The 14,736-nt window shown below is 35.8% G+C and overlaps 1 protein-coding gene across 1 annotated transcript in view; it reads right to left on the bottom strand.

Moving 5' to 3' along the window:
- The window catches only part of LOC149786253 (RING finger protein 17-like), a 200,178-nt gene that overhangs the window by 57,010 nt on the left and 128,432 nt on the right, over window positions 1–14,736 (bottom strand). The window contains exons 28-30 of the mRNA XM_089976633.1: window positions 5,133–5,475; window positions 2,549–2,777; window positions 828–978 (exon numbers count right to left, since the gene is read on the bottom strand). Coding sequence (XP_089832759.1) covers window positions 828–978; window positions 2,549–2,777; window positions 5,133–5,475 — 723 coding nt within the window. The remainder of the gene's footprint in view (window positions 1–827; window positions 979–2,548; window positions 2,778–5,132; window positions 5,476–14,736) is intronic.

The raw sequence follows: 14,736 nt of genomic DNA, 5'->3' as shown, positions 1-14,736 counted from the left end.
CCAACTTGAAGTAGTATATCTTCCATGTAGCTTCTGGCTATTGCAAGGTCTCTCGTGATGAGAGCATGCTACCTGGCACAGACGGAAGTAATAACTGAGATATTCTTACACTGTGCTCCCAAGTCTTGATATGTAAAGGGAGATCACTCTGCCCAACCGCCGAATAGGTCAGCATACAATTTTTAGCTCCCTTTAGCTAACAGTAGCATCTGGGAGGGCATGATTTGAGAGGTAGTGGTAGTTCCCCTACAGTATTACGACTGGGTAATGTATTCAAAGAAGAAACAAGTTCTGATATTCTTGTCAAAAGGTTAAAAAGAATGTTTTTACTTTTGGTTGCTATGGAAACCACTATTACTAGCAGAGGCACCCTGAACATAACTTTGGTAAAGCATGATCTGAGGAACAATCCGACCAAGTTTGATTGAAACTGACCCAGTTGTTTCTGAAAAGAAGTTGAAAACAGCAATATGGATTGGCCATCAATTGACAGATGACATATGTCAGATGATGGGCCATACCCATGTCTACTTAGCCTATAAGTTATAGTCAGATGAACTTTAAACCTGGATGCTTCCTGTCAAATCTGGTTAAGTTCTGTAGGCCACTTCTTAAAAAAGAAATTATGTACAGTTTATTTCTAGTTATTATGGCTACATCTGATGGTAGACTGCCAAAATCTATATAAACTGAAATGTGCTCAAGTTAAATACTCTCTGCCAAGTTTGGTTGAATTTGGTCTTGTGTTGTTGATCAATCAATGACAGAACGCAAAGCATGCAGGACACAGGGCATAAACTAAATAAAAACTTAACAAATCAACATACCTCCATGAGATTCTTGTGCAAAATCCTAGTAATTTTAGCACGATACCACTTGCCGTCAACTGAGTAACGAGCAGCACAGTAGCCATCTTTCTCCCAAGTAGTCAATGTTGGTCCACTTTTGTCACAAGCCTCTTTCAAGGATTCCATCAGACTGAAAAGGAAGGAAAATTACACAATACAGAATGCTGGAGCACAACACATGCAAAACATAATTACCTGTTCATAATTTTCTCATGAATATCCAGCAAATTACATTGCATTTTATGAAAATATTTTACATGCAAAAAATCAGGCATCCTCTCACCACAATATCAATACCAGCAATTATCAGCATATGTGTATTTGAAATTTACTGAAAAAAACTGCAAAAAAATGATCACTGAACACTGTCTTTTGCTTTAAGGCAATTTCATAAACCAATGTAAACCTAGAGCCTCAAATTTCAAGAATTTTTGCAAAGAGGAAAACCATGAGGACCTGATATAGCTCATCTGATATTCGTAAAAAAGCTGACGCCTTGAGTTGAATGACACCCAAATCAGGAAAATTAGCAGCTATTTAGTTGAAACATATGTTATTTGACATTCTATTTGTGTTTCAGTTGGACTAGATGATAAACTGGCATCTTCTGTATGAATGTGAAGAATATTAATGCAAGGACAGTTAAATTTGGTCTCATATAGTCAGGCTTTTGAAGATGTCTTTATGTGGCAGGTTTTTCAAAAATAAATTACAGGTCCACACAGGCAAAGTAATATAAATAAAAAGAACTAGTAAGTCCATTTTTAAATGTCATCAAGTACTCTGTGTGCCAATTGAACAGATTTGGTTCAATCAGGCCCTGTGTTCACAGGGGCACTGCGTGTTAGTAATTTTTAACAATATATGTAAAGAGAGAAAGTAATTTTAAAGTAATGGAAGAAAATATTATATTCAATATCATACAAAACTTGTTTAGAAGTTTATTTCCAAATGCCCTGCATTTGATAAGGCTATTCCTGACAAAATTACTATGAATGATAAAGCACAAATGTACCAGGAGCAATCAGACACAAACATACCAGGAACAATCAGACACAAATGTACCAGGAACAATCAGACACAAATGTACCAGGAATGATCAGTAAAGAAATGTATATGGATGGATTAGACAAATGTATCTTGATGGATTAGCCAAAAAGTATAAAATGGCTAATGACAAAATGTATCAAGAAAAATTAAATATAGATGTATCAGGAATGGTCAGATACAAACATATTAGGAAAAAGACACAAATGTACACAGTATCAGGAATCAGATATAAATATATCAGGAATTAGACACAAATGTATCAGAAATGACCACATTCAAATGATGCAGGAATGATCAGACAAAAATTGTATTTGGATTGACAAAACACAAAATATATCTAGATGGATTCATCACAAATGTATCATTGTTGATTAAAGTTGTTTCGTACACGTAAAGAAATAATTCTGTTTTTTCCAGGTTGTCACATTTTCTACATCAATGAATATCTCAACCCAACGGCTATGTCACCATCAGTACCTTGTACAAACAATTCTACAATCACCAAAGAATACAAAAAAACCCAATAAATTTTTACTAACATCATTGCCAATAATAGTTACAACAACAGCGTTACTGAAGTATAACATAGGCTTCATTGCTTTTTTATATATAAATGAGAATTTGAAAATGAAATACTTGTAAAATCATACTCATCAAGTCCATCTCTGCCACTGGATGCAAGCTGGACATGGAAGTCACTTGGTGATACAAATTCACTGATCTTTACTTCCACTTCTACAGGGTGATTAGGTTTCTCCTTTTTGGGAGCTACCAAAGACTCCTTTCCGGATAAACTCGCTGCTTCCTTCTTCGAGGCAGCCGTTATGATTGTTGATGATGACTTCACATACATAGAATCCTTTTCTGGATCTTTGGATGCTATAATAACCAATCAATAATTATACTAACCAATCAATAATTATAAATACCACATCTACAAAGCTTTACATTGCCTCCATGAACCATTATGAATGTCGATTTTTATGCAGAAAATCTATTCTGACTAAAATGATCCTCACAATGAAATCTTGGACCTCTTTATGATGAAAGTCCTTTTGTTGTGCAATAAACCCAATACTGTGTTGATATGGTGACGTATGTATACACACACACCTACCTACCTACCTACTCACCACTAGAATGCTCCGGTGGTATAGTGGTAAGAGCGTCTGCCTCGGCTGCAGGAGGTTGTGGGGTCAATCCCCGGCTGAGTCATACCAAAGACTGATAAAAAATGGTACTAACAGCTGCCTCGCTTGGCGCTCAGCAATAAGAGGTTAGTTTAGTACTGATTGGACTGGTGTCAGGATAATGTGACTGGGTGGGGCATCATGCTACATGTCTGTGGCATGATGCTCCAGTGCTAGACATCACTATAAACTGCCACATTGCAGACATCATAGCGATATGACTGAAATACTGTTAAAGCTACGTTAAAAATCCAAATCACACACACATACATCTCAACATTACAATGAAAGTATAGGGATAAAAGTTATTATCTAATTATAGAATAATCATCAAAAACAAGCACAGCAAAACCTGTTTTGAGACCATCCCATTCTGCTAAGAATAAGTGATCTTACAAGACAGATGGCCTCTCAAAACAGGTCTGTACACAAAGGAAAGTTTTCATGGTCTAAAATTCAGTTTGGTTTATTAAGGACACAATTACCCATAATTACCTTACAAATATTATATTTTTTATTAATAATTTTTTAAAATCTTACATGCATTCATCTAAAAAGATGTATATATCAATATTAATATACTGACCATAAGCATTTTTACTTCAAGTTCACATAACGTTATTTGCATATGAATTACAAAGATAAATAGGGTAATTCTTTTCCATCCTGCTAATAAACTGTAATGTTAGCTATAATAAAACTTACTCATTAAATTTACTAGCTAAAAGCTATGTCACCCAAAAACAAAAACAATAAATAGATCAACTCAATAACAGAAGGAAGTAACAGAAGATGATATTCCTGACCATGGTGCTTTTGGCATCAGTGCAGGCTTTAAGGCCGCTAAATAAATATAAAACCACACAATCAATAAACAATTAATTTATCCAGAATACGTATTCAAAGAAAAAAGTCACAGACATCAATCACCCCAGCGATCATGTATTGCATGATTTACTGCAGAACTGATGCATTACAATTAAAGTGAAAGATCTCCGATTATGACATACAGTGAAATATCTCTCATTACAACATTACCAACACTGAGCAAGTTTTCAAAACAGATAAAGAAACACAACAAACCTTTTACCATGTCATTACTTCTTTCAAAGACAGAACAGTAAATTGTAATAGGATTTAGATGAATACAGCAGTCAATGACATGTATTTAAGTCTGGTTTAATATCTAAAGCATAAAACTGAACCTCACACATTTAAGGTTTATGGTCTTAAGCATATGACTGAACCTCACACTTTTAAGGTTTATGGTCTAAAGCGCACAAATGAACATTATACATTTAAAGACACTGGTAATCATACCCACTTTTTCCCTCTTTTTGTGCATTTTGATTCTGAACAACCAGCACTCCATGTGCAGACTCTAAAGTAGTCCTGGTTACAACAAATTAAATAAAGATCTTTAGTATTTATGTCTGGTCTTTTGATACATTAATTCATAGCAGTGTTGAAACACATTGAGTGTCTGGTCTCTCAAGACAGGTGGTATATGATATCTGGTCTTTTGATACATTAATTCATAGCAGTGTTGAAACACATTGAATGTCTGGTCTCTCAAGACAGGTGGTATCTGCTTTAACATTTTTTCAGTCATATCGCTATGTCTGCAGTGTGGCTGTTTATAGTCATGTCTAGCACTGGGGCATCATGCTATAGACATGGATGAGCCAATTATCTGGATTTTACGACAACAATCATATTTTCATAGCTTTTGCTATCATTCCTTAAGTTCAAATTTTAAAGGGCCATTTTTGTAAGACATAAGGAAAAATCATAAGGGTATGCAGGTCTGTAAACAGCACGATATTCAGGAAAGATGAATCTTTCTGAAATATACAGAATGTGAAAATATACATTTTATACCTAAAGCAAAGTTTTCTTGTGCTGAAGCTCAAATGAATTCACAGTATTAGAATGGGGTCCAGGCATTGTCTCTTTAGTCCACACCCCCTGATAGTGATCTCTACATAAGTAACTATTGCTCAAATATAAACTGTGTTAGGAATGTAATGCATATTGTCAGTACCTCCAATCCGGGAAGAGCTAGTGGGTCTAGGAGGAGGTTCAGATGAACTAGTGGACACTGTGACCTGACTGTTTGTCGGCTTGACTGGTTGCTGAGTTGGCAAAGGAGACAATGGAGGAGTTCTGAAAATCTCCTTCTCTGAGGAGACTGGTGAGAGTGAGGATGGTCTGCTACTGACAGGTGAATGTGCGACTGGTTTGAGAATGGAGTCATCTGGAGAAGACCTGGTTGTCCTTCTGTGGAATTTGGGTGAAAGCGGAGGAGTTTCTCCAGATGATTCCTCTGATAAATTTGTATTTGAAGCCATGTTTACAGCTCTCTGAGAGTATCCTGAATTTACAACCTGTAATGAAAACAGACACATAATATAATGCTGCTATGAAAGAAATTAAATTTCTTTCATTTGGAAAAATATAAATATATGAATTAACTATACAAAGCCTTAAAGATGAAAACCTTTCCAATCTAGAAGCAGGAGTGAGAAGAAGTACACTGTGCTGTGAATTTACTTTAATTTGTTGTGGCAGCAATTTCCACAGAGTTTTTGAGTTGGTACAAAGACCACTTCAGTGATAATCAATCTATGACCTCTTTCCCCATCTGCCAAGTCCTTCTGCATCTGTGACCTACTTCTCTCTCAAAGGAATAGCCAATAATGCATGTACCAATGAAAATGTAATTTTACTGTAAAACAATAAAATGTAAAACAATAAAATGACAGAAGATTACAAGGTACCCCACTTCTGTACCATGAGTCAGTAGTTTTCAGTGTTCATTTCACTACTGAAAGTAGGTCACATCAACCCAGTTCAGGTTATGTGACATAACTTAATCCCTGGATTGATGGCAATAGATTAAAAAGTGTTGAAATTAGAGTCAGTCAAAATCCTAGAAAAAAAGAACACACTGTAAAATATTTCAATCTTAAGATGGCAACAATGGGCGAAAAGGTTTGAGAATTTAGAGTTGACACATAATTGTAACAATCTGTATAAAATCTTTAAAAGTTAGTCCCAGTGACACAGTTTCAATGCATGATCCCTACTCATCCTACAATGTGATTGTTCAGTGTTCTGCATGCCAGTCTTGCAAATCTAAAGGCATGGGGTCGACTACAATGGTCGGATCAGTCCAGGTCAGTTAATACAATGTGTCCTTGCACAACATACTTTACTCAAACTGCCTAGGCACCAAATAACCTCCCTGCAATGCATTTCTCAAAATGCCAAACCAAATTAATACCTCCTAAAATGCACACGAAGTGTAAATTTGAACAGTGTAGTAGTGCAGAAGCTATCGCAATATCTATACTACCCATACATGTACCCTATGGTCCAGCAATCTCAATTTTGATACTACTTTTGTCTTCTTCCTATGGTTCAGCAATCTCAGTTTGTATTCCACTTATGCTTCTACCCTATGGTCCAGCTATCTCAATTTTTAACATATTGATGCTTGTATTCTATGGTCCAGCAATCTCAAATTTTATGCTACTTATGGCACATTCTGCTTACAAGGTATGATATAAAATATCAAAAGTAGCTCTATACAATATGGTCCAGCAATCTCAATTCTGATACAACTTTTTTCTGTATCCTATGGTTCAGCAATCTCAATTCTGATACTACTTTTGTCTGTATCCTATGGTCCAGCAATCTCAATTCTGATACTACTTTTGTCTGTATCCTATGGTCCAGTAATCTCAATTTTTATATTACTTATGCAGCATTTTGCTAACATGGTAAAACAAAATATTAAATGCAAACATTTCTAAGGTTGCTCTATACAATTTGCTTGGCAGAAACACTGAGTCTGATTGAAATATCTTAAAAGGAATGAGAGCTATCATCCAGTAATGAAAATACTTAATGGCAGATGGACAGTGACAGGTTTATCTCCTTGTTGACGACAGATATACATGATGCAGATAATAATTTTTAACAGTGTCATTAAAAAACCCATTCCAGGAGGTAGTAGCCTACTGCTGAGCTCTATAGTGTCAAGGTCATGTACGATACACTATAGTAGGTGGTATTATAGAAAGGTAGACAGATGTAGCTCTACAATGATACCAAAAAATCTGTAATTTCTAGTTGCACTACAAAATACAGAGGGAAAAACCTCATTTTTTGGACCCGTCTATTTTTCTACCCAAAATTCATCCTTGGTCAGAATCTGATTTTGTGTCTGGATTTTAAACTTTTTGGTCTTAGATTTATGGCAGACTGGTATGAACTGCAAACAGATAGATGAACCTTTGCAAAAAGTAGGATATGATGGGCATTTGGAATAAAGAGTGGTTAAGCAAAAAAACAAACAAAAAAGAACTCCAACTTTTACCCTTCTGCTCATGTGCGAGCCAAATAGCCAACGAAAAATGATGTTTCTAACACAACTAGGCATTAGGTTACTGGAAAATCACCTGGAAGTTGATGTATTAGGATGTATTCAGAAATAGCTTTCAAAATGTGTTTCCTACTCGAATTTCAGATGAAAACGACAAAAACCTCCAGGGGTTAATGTGTTAACACTGCATGACATTCATTAAATCATTTAATACATATCTTGTTTTTGGAGAAGATCCTGTCAAAAAACATTTTTTGAACACATTTTTAAAAATTTTAACTAAGAAGTTTATCAGAAGCCCGAATGGGACTAATAACAGTTGACCAAAAACAGACACAACTACTATCTGTAAGGTAAACTCACAACCCAACTCATCCAAGATCTTTGTGATATAAGCCAATGTACCAAGCTTTATCAAAATTGTATGAGAAATGTAGTGTCTACACAATTTACATCATTAGCCATTAATAGGAGCACATCAAACTTCTCATAGAACCTAAGACCATGTCTGATCAAAAATGGATCATAAATATGACCTCTCTTAATAATGAGCTCTGCCAATCAAATGCAAGATCACCTAAGTAATAACCATGATCTCATTCATTTTAAGAATATGATGTAAGTCCATATTCCAATTCAGATGTAAAAAAATTGACCCTAGTAATAACAAGCTCAACCAATCAGATGCAAGATAAGCTTATCAAAATGTGTGGAACTCCCTTATTATCAAACTCATTTAAGATCTAGATGATATCAGTTTGTATTTTATAGTATGCAATGAATTACTGGATTTTCCAAGTGAAATAATTGTGATAATTCACTGGGGTGAAATAAAATAAATAATTTCACTGCCACATTGATAATAAGATAACCATGAAATCCTAAGTTATTCTGAGATGATTACATGGCCGACTGGTAAATATGGTCAACTCCAGTTAAAGTGGACTCAAGTTCAGAACCAAGAAGCAGCAAATTTTTTTCCATCATGTGCTTTGAAGTGGGAAGGAGAATTACATTGTTGTTTATGTTTTCTGTGTGAATAATCACAAAACATGGTAATGGGTAAACCACTGACATCATGTGGGATCCACTAATACATCTGGTACTTCAATCTGTTATACAGTACATTTTGCTAACAAATATGTTTCAGCACAAAATAAGAAGAAACTTTGCTTGTCATGATTGAATAATAGATACATTCATCTTCATTGTGAAAATAACATGTTTTTCACCCACTCGATGAAATATCTCCATTGTTCACTCACTGCAAGCAAATATCCTCTTCATATTCCAAGGCTGATAATAAATCAGATAAAAAATATGGATTCCAGATCTGCAACGTGTTATGACTCTATGGTCTTAAACAAAGTAATAGAAAAAACAAACAGGTTTTGTAAAATTAAACAAATAGTTTATTGCATTATAATACAAAGTGAAAATTTTTATTACAAAAATTAAAGAGTATTGTGAATTAAATCCCAAAAAAATCCAATCACAATGCCAAAAGTATTCCGAATGGATTCAGGTGGTGTTCAAATGAATTCCAATTCTGAATGTAGTGATATGCTAACAGTCTTGATGTATCAAAATGATATAAACCAAAATGTCCTTGAATGAATCCACAACAATTCCAAAATAGTGATTTAGTCCAAAGTCAATAAGCACTTTGTAATTCCAATAAATGATTGAAATAAATAAAATCCTCTCAAATGAACACAACTAATACTGATTTTAAGACATGGAATTACATATTATGTTTACTTCAAACTTACAAACAGACTGTCACCTGACTTATGATGCAACAAACTGCCTTGAACCTAGGTTATTTGCAATGGAATTTTCCATTAAACTGTAAACAAATTTGTTTCTAGAAAATTCGGAGGTCATAATAAATGCTAAGATAGATCTCAAACATAGAAAACATGTTTGCCTTCAGTAATAATAACAGTAACAGATAATCAAAAATCATAGACACCAATTAGCTATGTAAGATGTTGTTTACAAAAGAAAGAATTAATTAGGTAGATTCTAAACTCAATTACTGACCAAGGTCAACCACACAATACAAATTAAATATACGTAACACAAGTAATTTTTGACACAAAGCTGGAATGACTACAGACAATGGATACAGCGCCATACAATTTACTCACATAATGTTAGGGACAGGCATGCTAAAAATATTATTTGTGATAACTTTATTTTTTATGTAAAAATGTCTGCCCTAAACATATGCATACTATATCATTGGTGACCAAAATACTCGGGTCTCACATTTGGAAACTACCCTACAGATCCAACTGCAAACTGTACAGACCTAGATCTGCCATCACAAAATAATTACAAGAATAAACACTCAGACTATGATCAGCCAGTGCATTATGTGCTGGCAAATCTTGGTTTTTATGTTTGCAGTTAGATTCGACTATATGTATACCAGCAGGTTCCAGATTTTTGCTTTGCAGCATAACAAGAAAACCTACAGATGTCTTAAATGGATTCTGAAAAGTATTCCACTTAACTCCCTTATTTTAACTGCAAATTGTAGAGCTTTGGCAAAATACTGATTGAGATCTAATACTTTTACATTCAATATCATGTTTTGCAACAGACACAAAATCAAACTGTTCAAGTGTAGTCTATTTGGTAGGCGAATGTAGCAACATGTAATCAAAGATGTTTCTTTTATTAAAAACACATGGCCCAAGTGGGCCTGAAATCATTCATCTGACATTTACCTAACAACCACACTCAAGAGAAGTTGGTCAAGAAATCTTGGTCAGCAGAATGCTTTCTGCAGAAATTATGATATGTGTAAATCTATAATGATGTAATACCTACCTGTCACTACTGCATACATTATTCTTTCCATGACAAAAATTACCTTTGTCTGCATTGATAGAATTTATCTTCACATAGGGTGACTTCAGAAATTTCTGAAATCAGACAAGTAAAACACAGACCAAGTCTTTTCCCCCATGTCACAGGCCCAACATCTTTCATCAAAGAATGTATACTACTTGTGGGACATCAGAGTGGGATAGGAGGATGAAACTGGCAACAGGCAAGTATTAATTACATAACTGAAATTACTTTTATCCCTTCCCCATTCTCAAGTATATTTTAATAATAATATCATGTTACCTGTCACTACTGTGTACCTGAATTTTCCAATTAAGTGGCCTTAAAATGTTTGCCAAAAAACCCCAAGGAAATCCTCACCCTTATTGTATAAAAGTGTTCATTACTATAAGATGGAATATGCTTGAGGCATTCTTAAGCCACCAATCTGGATCCAAGTGAAACTATGCCTTCGCACTGCATACATGCCAACCCTCGGAGAGGTACAAGCATAATTATTACTATTAAAATGGCAAAAAAATTTAATTTAGGTGCAAAAGGTGTAATCTATATAAAACATGCCAGAATTACAGCATGTAGGAAAAGATAAATTTTTATTACTAACCTGGTTCGGTAACTGGTAAAAATTCTCGTCACAAAGTGTGAGATCTACATGGATTAGGACCAGAATACAAACACAAAATATATTGAAAAATTATTTATATTCAGCTCTCACTTCAACTAGACTATATTTGTAACTTTGGCTGAATGATCATGAATTGGAATCCTGTAATGATCATGATTACATTACTCTCATTCTTCTTTTAAGGTTTGTAAAGTGGTGTTGATTTGTCCCTTTTTCTGATCTGACATGTTTTGAAGTTTGAAAAGATCATCTGCTCTGTTTTCCATCTTATAATATCTGCAACTCACACCGTAAAGCATTTCACTTAACATATGGCATCATTTTCTTTAAAAATATAGACTGGTTCATTAACTCACTATCATATCAATAAAATGAATCTGTTAGGCAAAGTTCAATTTTGAAGAAACCAGTCTGCTTTCTTAGAAAGGGGTCATATATAATTGCTATAAATAGCAAATAAGAAAAGTGATCTTATGCTATTCTTAATCAGCAGTCACCTTTTTAAGAATATTCTCAAATTTATATGAATGGAATTAATAAGATAATAAAAATGACAAAAACAACTTTTTGTATTCCTTTATTTTTATTTTATTGTTTAATGTAGCAGAAAAGCATAAGCCATATATAGTTTAGCGGAAAAGATTGAGCGGGAAGATTGAGAAGGTAGTATGAAACTGCCAGAACATGGCTTTCAGCACATCCTCCAATGATGCATGAGTTAGACAGACCCATGAGGAAGCAATGGCTTGAACCTCATGGGTATTAATCGTCATGAATGAAGTTTGCTACTTAATCTTGCTGATGCTGAAGAAAGCAAGAAAACAGTTTTGAGGGTAAGGTTCTCAAAAGAAACCTCACCAAAGGTTCAATGGAAGTTTTCGTTAAAGATGGCAAGACATAACACATTCCATCTGGGCAGCCATTTTGAAAATACAAGTATGTTTTATCAGGCAGCATGTGAGCCCTGAACAGCAGAAACTGAGCAGTACCACTCGTCAAAAAGGAACAGAAAAAAACAGCAACTGTACTAATATACAGACAGGTATGATTACCATGTTTCCTACTGCACCAATTCTCCACAAGGTGTCAAAGACCTTGAATGTGGAGCATCTCTTGGCCTAAACAATCCACTAGGCAACTTTGCTCGAAAACATGTCCTGGTGGATAAGTCATTTGAGATTAGTCAAGCATGAAAGAGAATCTGTGGGTTATTGTCAAGGAGTGAACCCTTGTGCTGCAACAGAAGGTCCTCCAATGAAAGAGAATCTGTGGGTTATTGTGAAGGACAGAAGGTCCTCCAATGAAACTATCTTGGGTTGGTCAAGCAGCTAGTTGAGAATATTGTTGAACCACAATTGTTGGGGCCACAGAGAGATGTCAATAAAAGCTAAGCATTGGAGGTCCCAGCTTTTTTGAAAAACTTGCTGAATCGTCATGAAGAATGGAAAGTTTAAGTAAAGAGATCAGCAAACTTCAGGATGAAAGCATCCACTGCCCACTCAGTGTGGAGTTGGGAAATGTAAAAGGGGAGCTTGATATTTAGTCTTATTGCAGAGTCTCTCCCTCTACAAGATATAACAGGGAGTCTGCTACTCATTCATGAAGACTACTTTTTCTCTGCAGGACAAAGTGTGTGCTAAAATATTCTTCATGAAAGAACATGTGTGTCTCCTTGTCCCCTGAAGTTGATGTTTCCACATCCTTCTGAGGTTAAGCAGGATAAAAGAGAAGTGAAGGATACCAATCCAATCTCCTTCCCTCATCAGGTGCATGTACACGGACTCCCAGTCCCCAACTGGGTTAAATGGTAGCCTTGTGAGAGGGGGTGGTTGAGTTTTGACTAATCCTTGTCCCAATAACTAAGGTGTTCCATTGACCAATGATGGTACTAACAGAATGGTACTCATTGCCCAGTGAACATTGACCACTGCCTGGTGACCAGTCACAGGTAACTGTGCTCTGTATGAGGACCCCTCCGCAGATCCTTTAAATCTGGAACATAGCTCCCCCTTCCAGGAACAATCTTGTCAGTCTGTGTCTGTGATTTGGATTTTTAATATAGCTTTTACAATCTGTCAGTCATATCGCTACAATGTCTGCAGTATGGCAGTTTAAAGTGATGTCTAGCACTGGGCATCATGCTGCAGACATGTAGCATGATGTCCCACCCAGTCACATTATCCTGACACCAGGCCAACCAGTCCTAACACTAACCTCTTAATGCTGAATGCCTAACAAAGCTGCTGTTAGTACCATTTTTACAAGTCTTTGGTATGACTCGGCCATGGGTTTGAACCCCATAACCTCCTGCATCCATGGCGTAATTTCTAACCACTAGGACATCAAAACCTGTTAATCCTGTCAATCGGCTCTAATGTGGGGGTATATTCTCAGTTGTCACTGAGCTGTAAGCCTGCAGAGGGTGCTCCTCAATATGTGGGTGGGACATCACTTTTGGAGGGGTCCTGGACCTGAACAGGCTTGAACTGTGTTGGTACAATGGTCAGTTGTCTTATATATCTCTGAAGAGACTCAGAGACCAAAAATCGTCAAAATTCAGATATAGAGGGGGAATGCTCCTCCTCTTACAGGTACATCTGCTCTCAGAGAGGTCCATAACCTTGTCTGACAAAGGCAACAATATTGACGTTACCTGTCCATTTGCAATTTCTACATGCAAGGCAGGTACGGCATGTCCTAGCAGGCTTTTCTATGCCTGCATTTCCTACATATTCTGCATTGACAGCTCTGTAAAAGAATTCCTCAAAACAAGAACAATAATCACTAATATGATCATAATCTAAGCATATTCCATGGAACTAAAAGTGAATGCCAGCAATACACTACTTGTTTAGTTGCACTTATTAAAGGAAATAAAACATCAGGCACAAAATGATGTACACAATACATAATTGAGTAGTTCATGTGATAGACACAGCAGAAAACCCACAAGGCAATATGATCATAACAGTAAAAATGTTTGGGTTTAGTGCCATTTTTCAGCCACTGATACATGACGATCAGTATATTTGGTGGAGGTAGGACCCAAGAAAACCTGGGAAGAGCCAATGACCCACGGGAAGCTAGTGGCAACCTTACATACCCGCAATGACCAAGCCCAAGCCTCAAACCCACATGGACAGAAGTAAAATGTCAGTGATCTGTAAAGGCAAGTGCCAATGTCAGGCCCCCAATGATGACAATCAAATTTAGGACTAACATCCTTGATTGATATATAAATGAAATAAAGGTGTACAACAATTAAAATAAAATCCTGGTATGTGACCCTATTCTGCAAGTCATAAAACTCAGCATAAATCATACTACATGGAATCCCAATGTTCATACTAATTAAAAATAATGAGAGGCTACCATCAAACACGTTGAAGATTACAAGACAATTATGCATCTGAAGACCAGAAAAAAGAACAAAATGAATGAATGTAACAATAAAAGGTACCCTAAATGACTCTGTGGTTGTGGTGGTGGCAGTGGGTAGCAATGTCAACAATGCTCTGAAACTGGTAACAGATAATGTCAGTAACTCTCTAACTTCCAATGGAAGAAAAATACTAGACAGAGGGTATAATACTCAGGGAATATTTAGTTTTGGCTAGGTTAATAATGTAGTGAAGGCAATAATTTTCTACACAGCATCGAAATGAACCACTTTACAAGTAGCAATTGTCCTGAAAAAGATGACTACAGCATATGGACCTATGACATGGCTTGACAGACTGTATCTTTGTTACACTTCTGAGACTTTCCAGA

Source organism: Sinohyriopsis cumingii, chromosome 12 (genome assembly GCF_028554795.1).
Source record: "Sinohyriopsis cumingii isolate HCF-2022 chromosome 12, ASM2855479v2, whole genome shotgun sequence".
NCBI lineage: Eukaryota > Metazoa > Mollusca > Bivalvia > Unionida > Unionidae > Sinohyriopsis > Sinohyriopsis cumingii.
The sequence above is the reverse complement of the archived record's forward strand: the minus strand, read 5'-3'. Positions and strand labels throughout refer to the sequence as shown.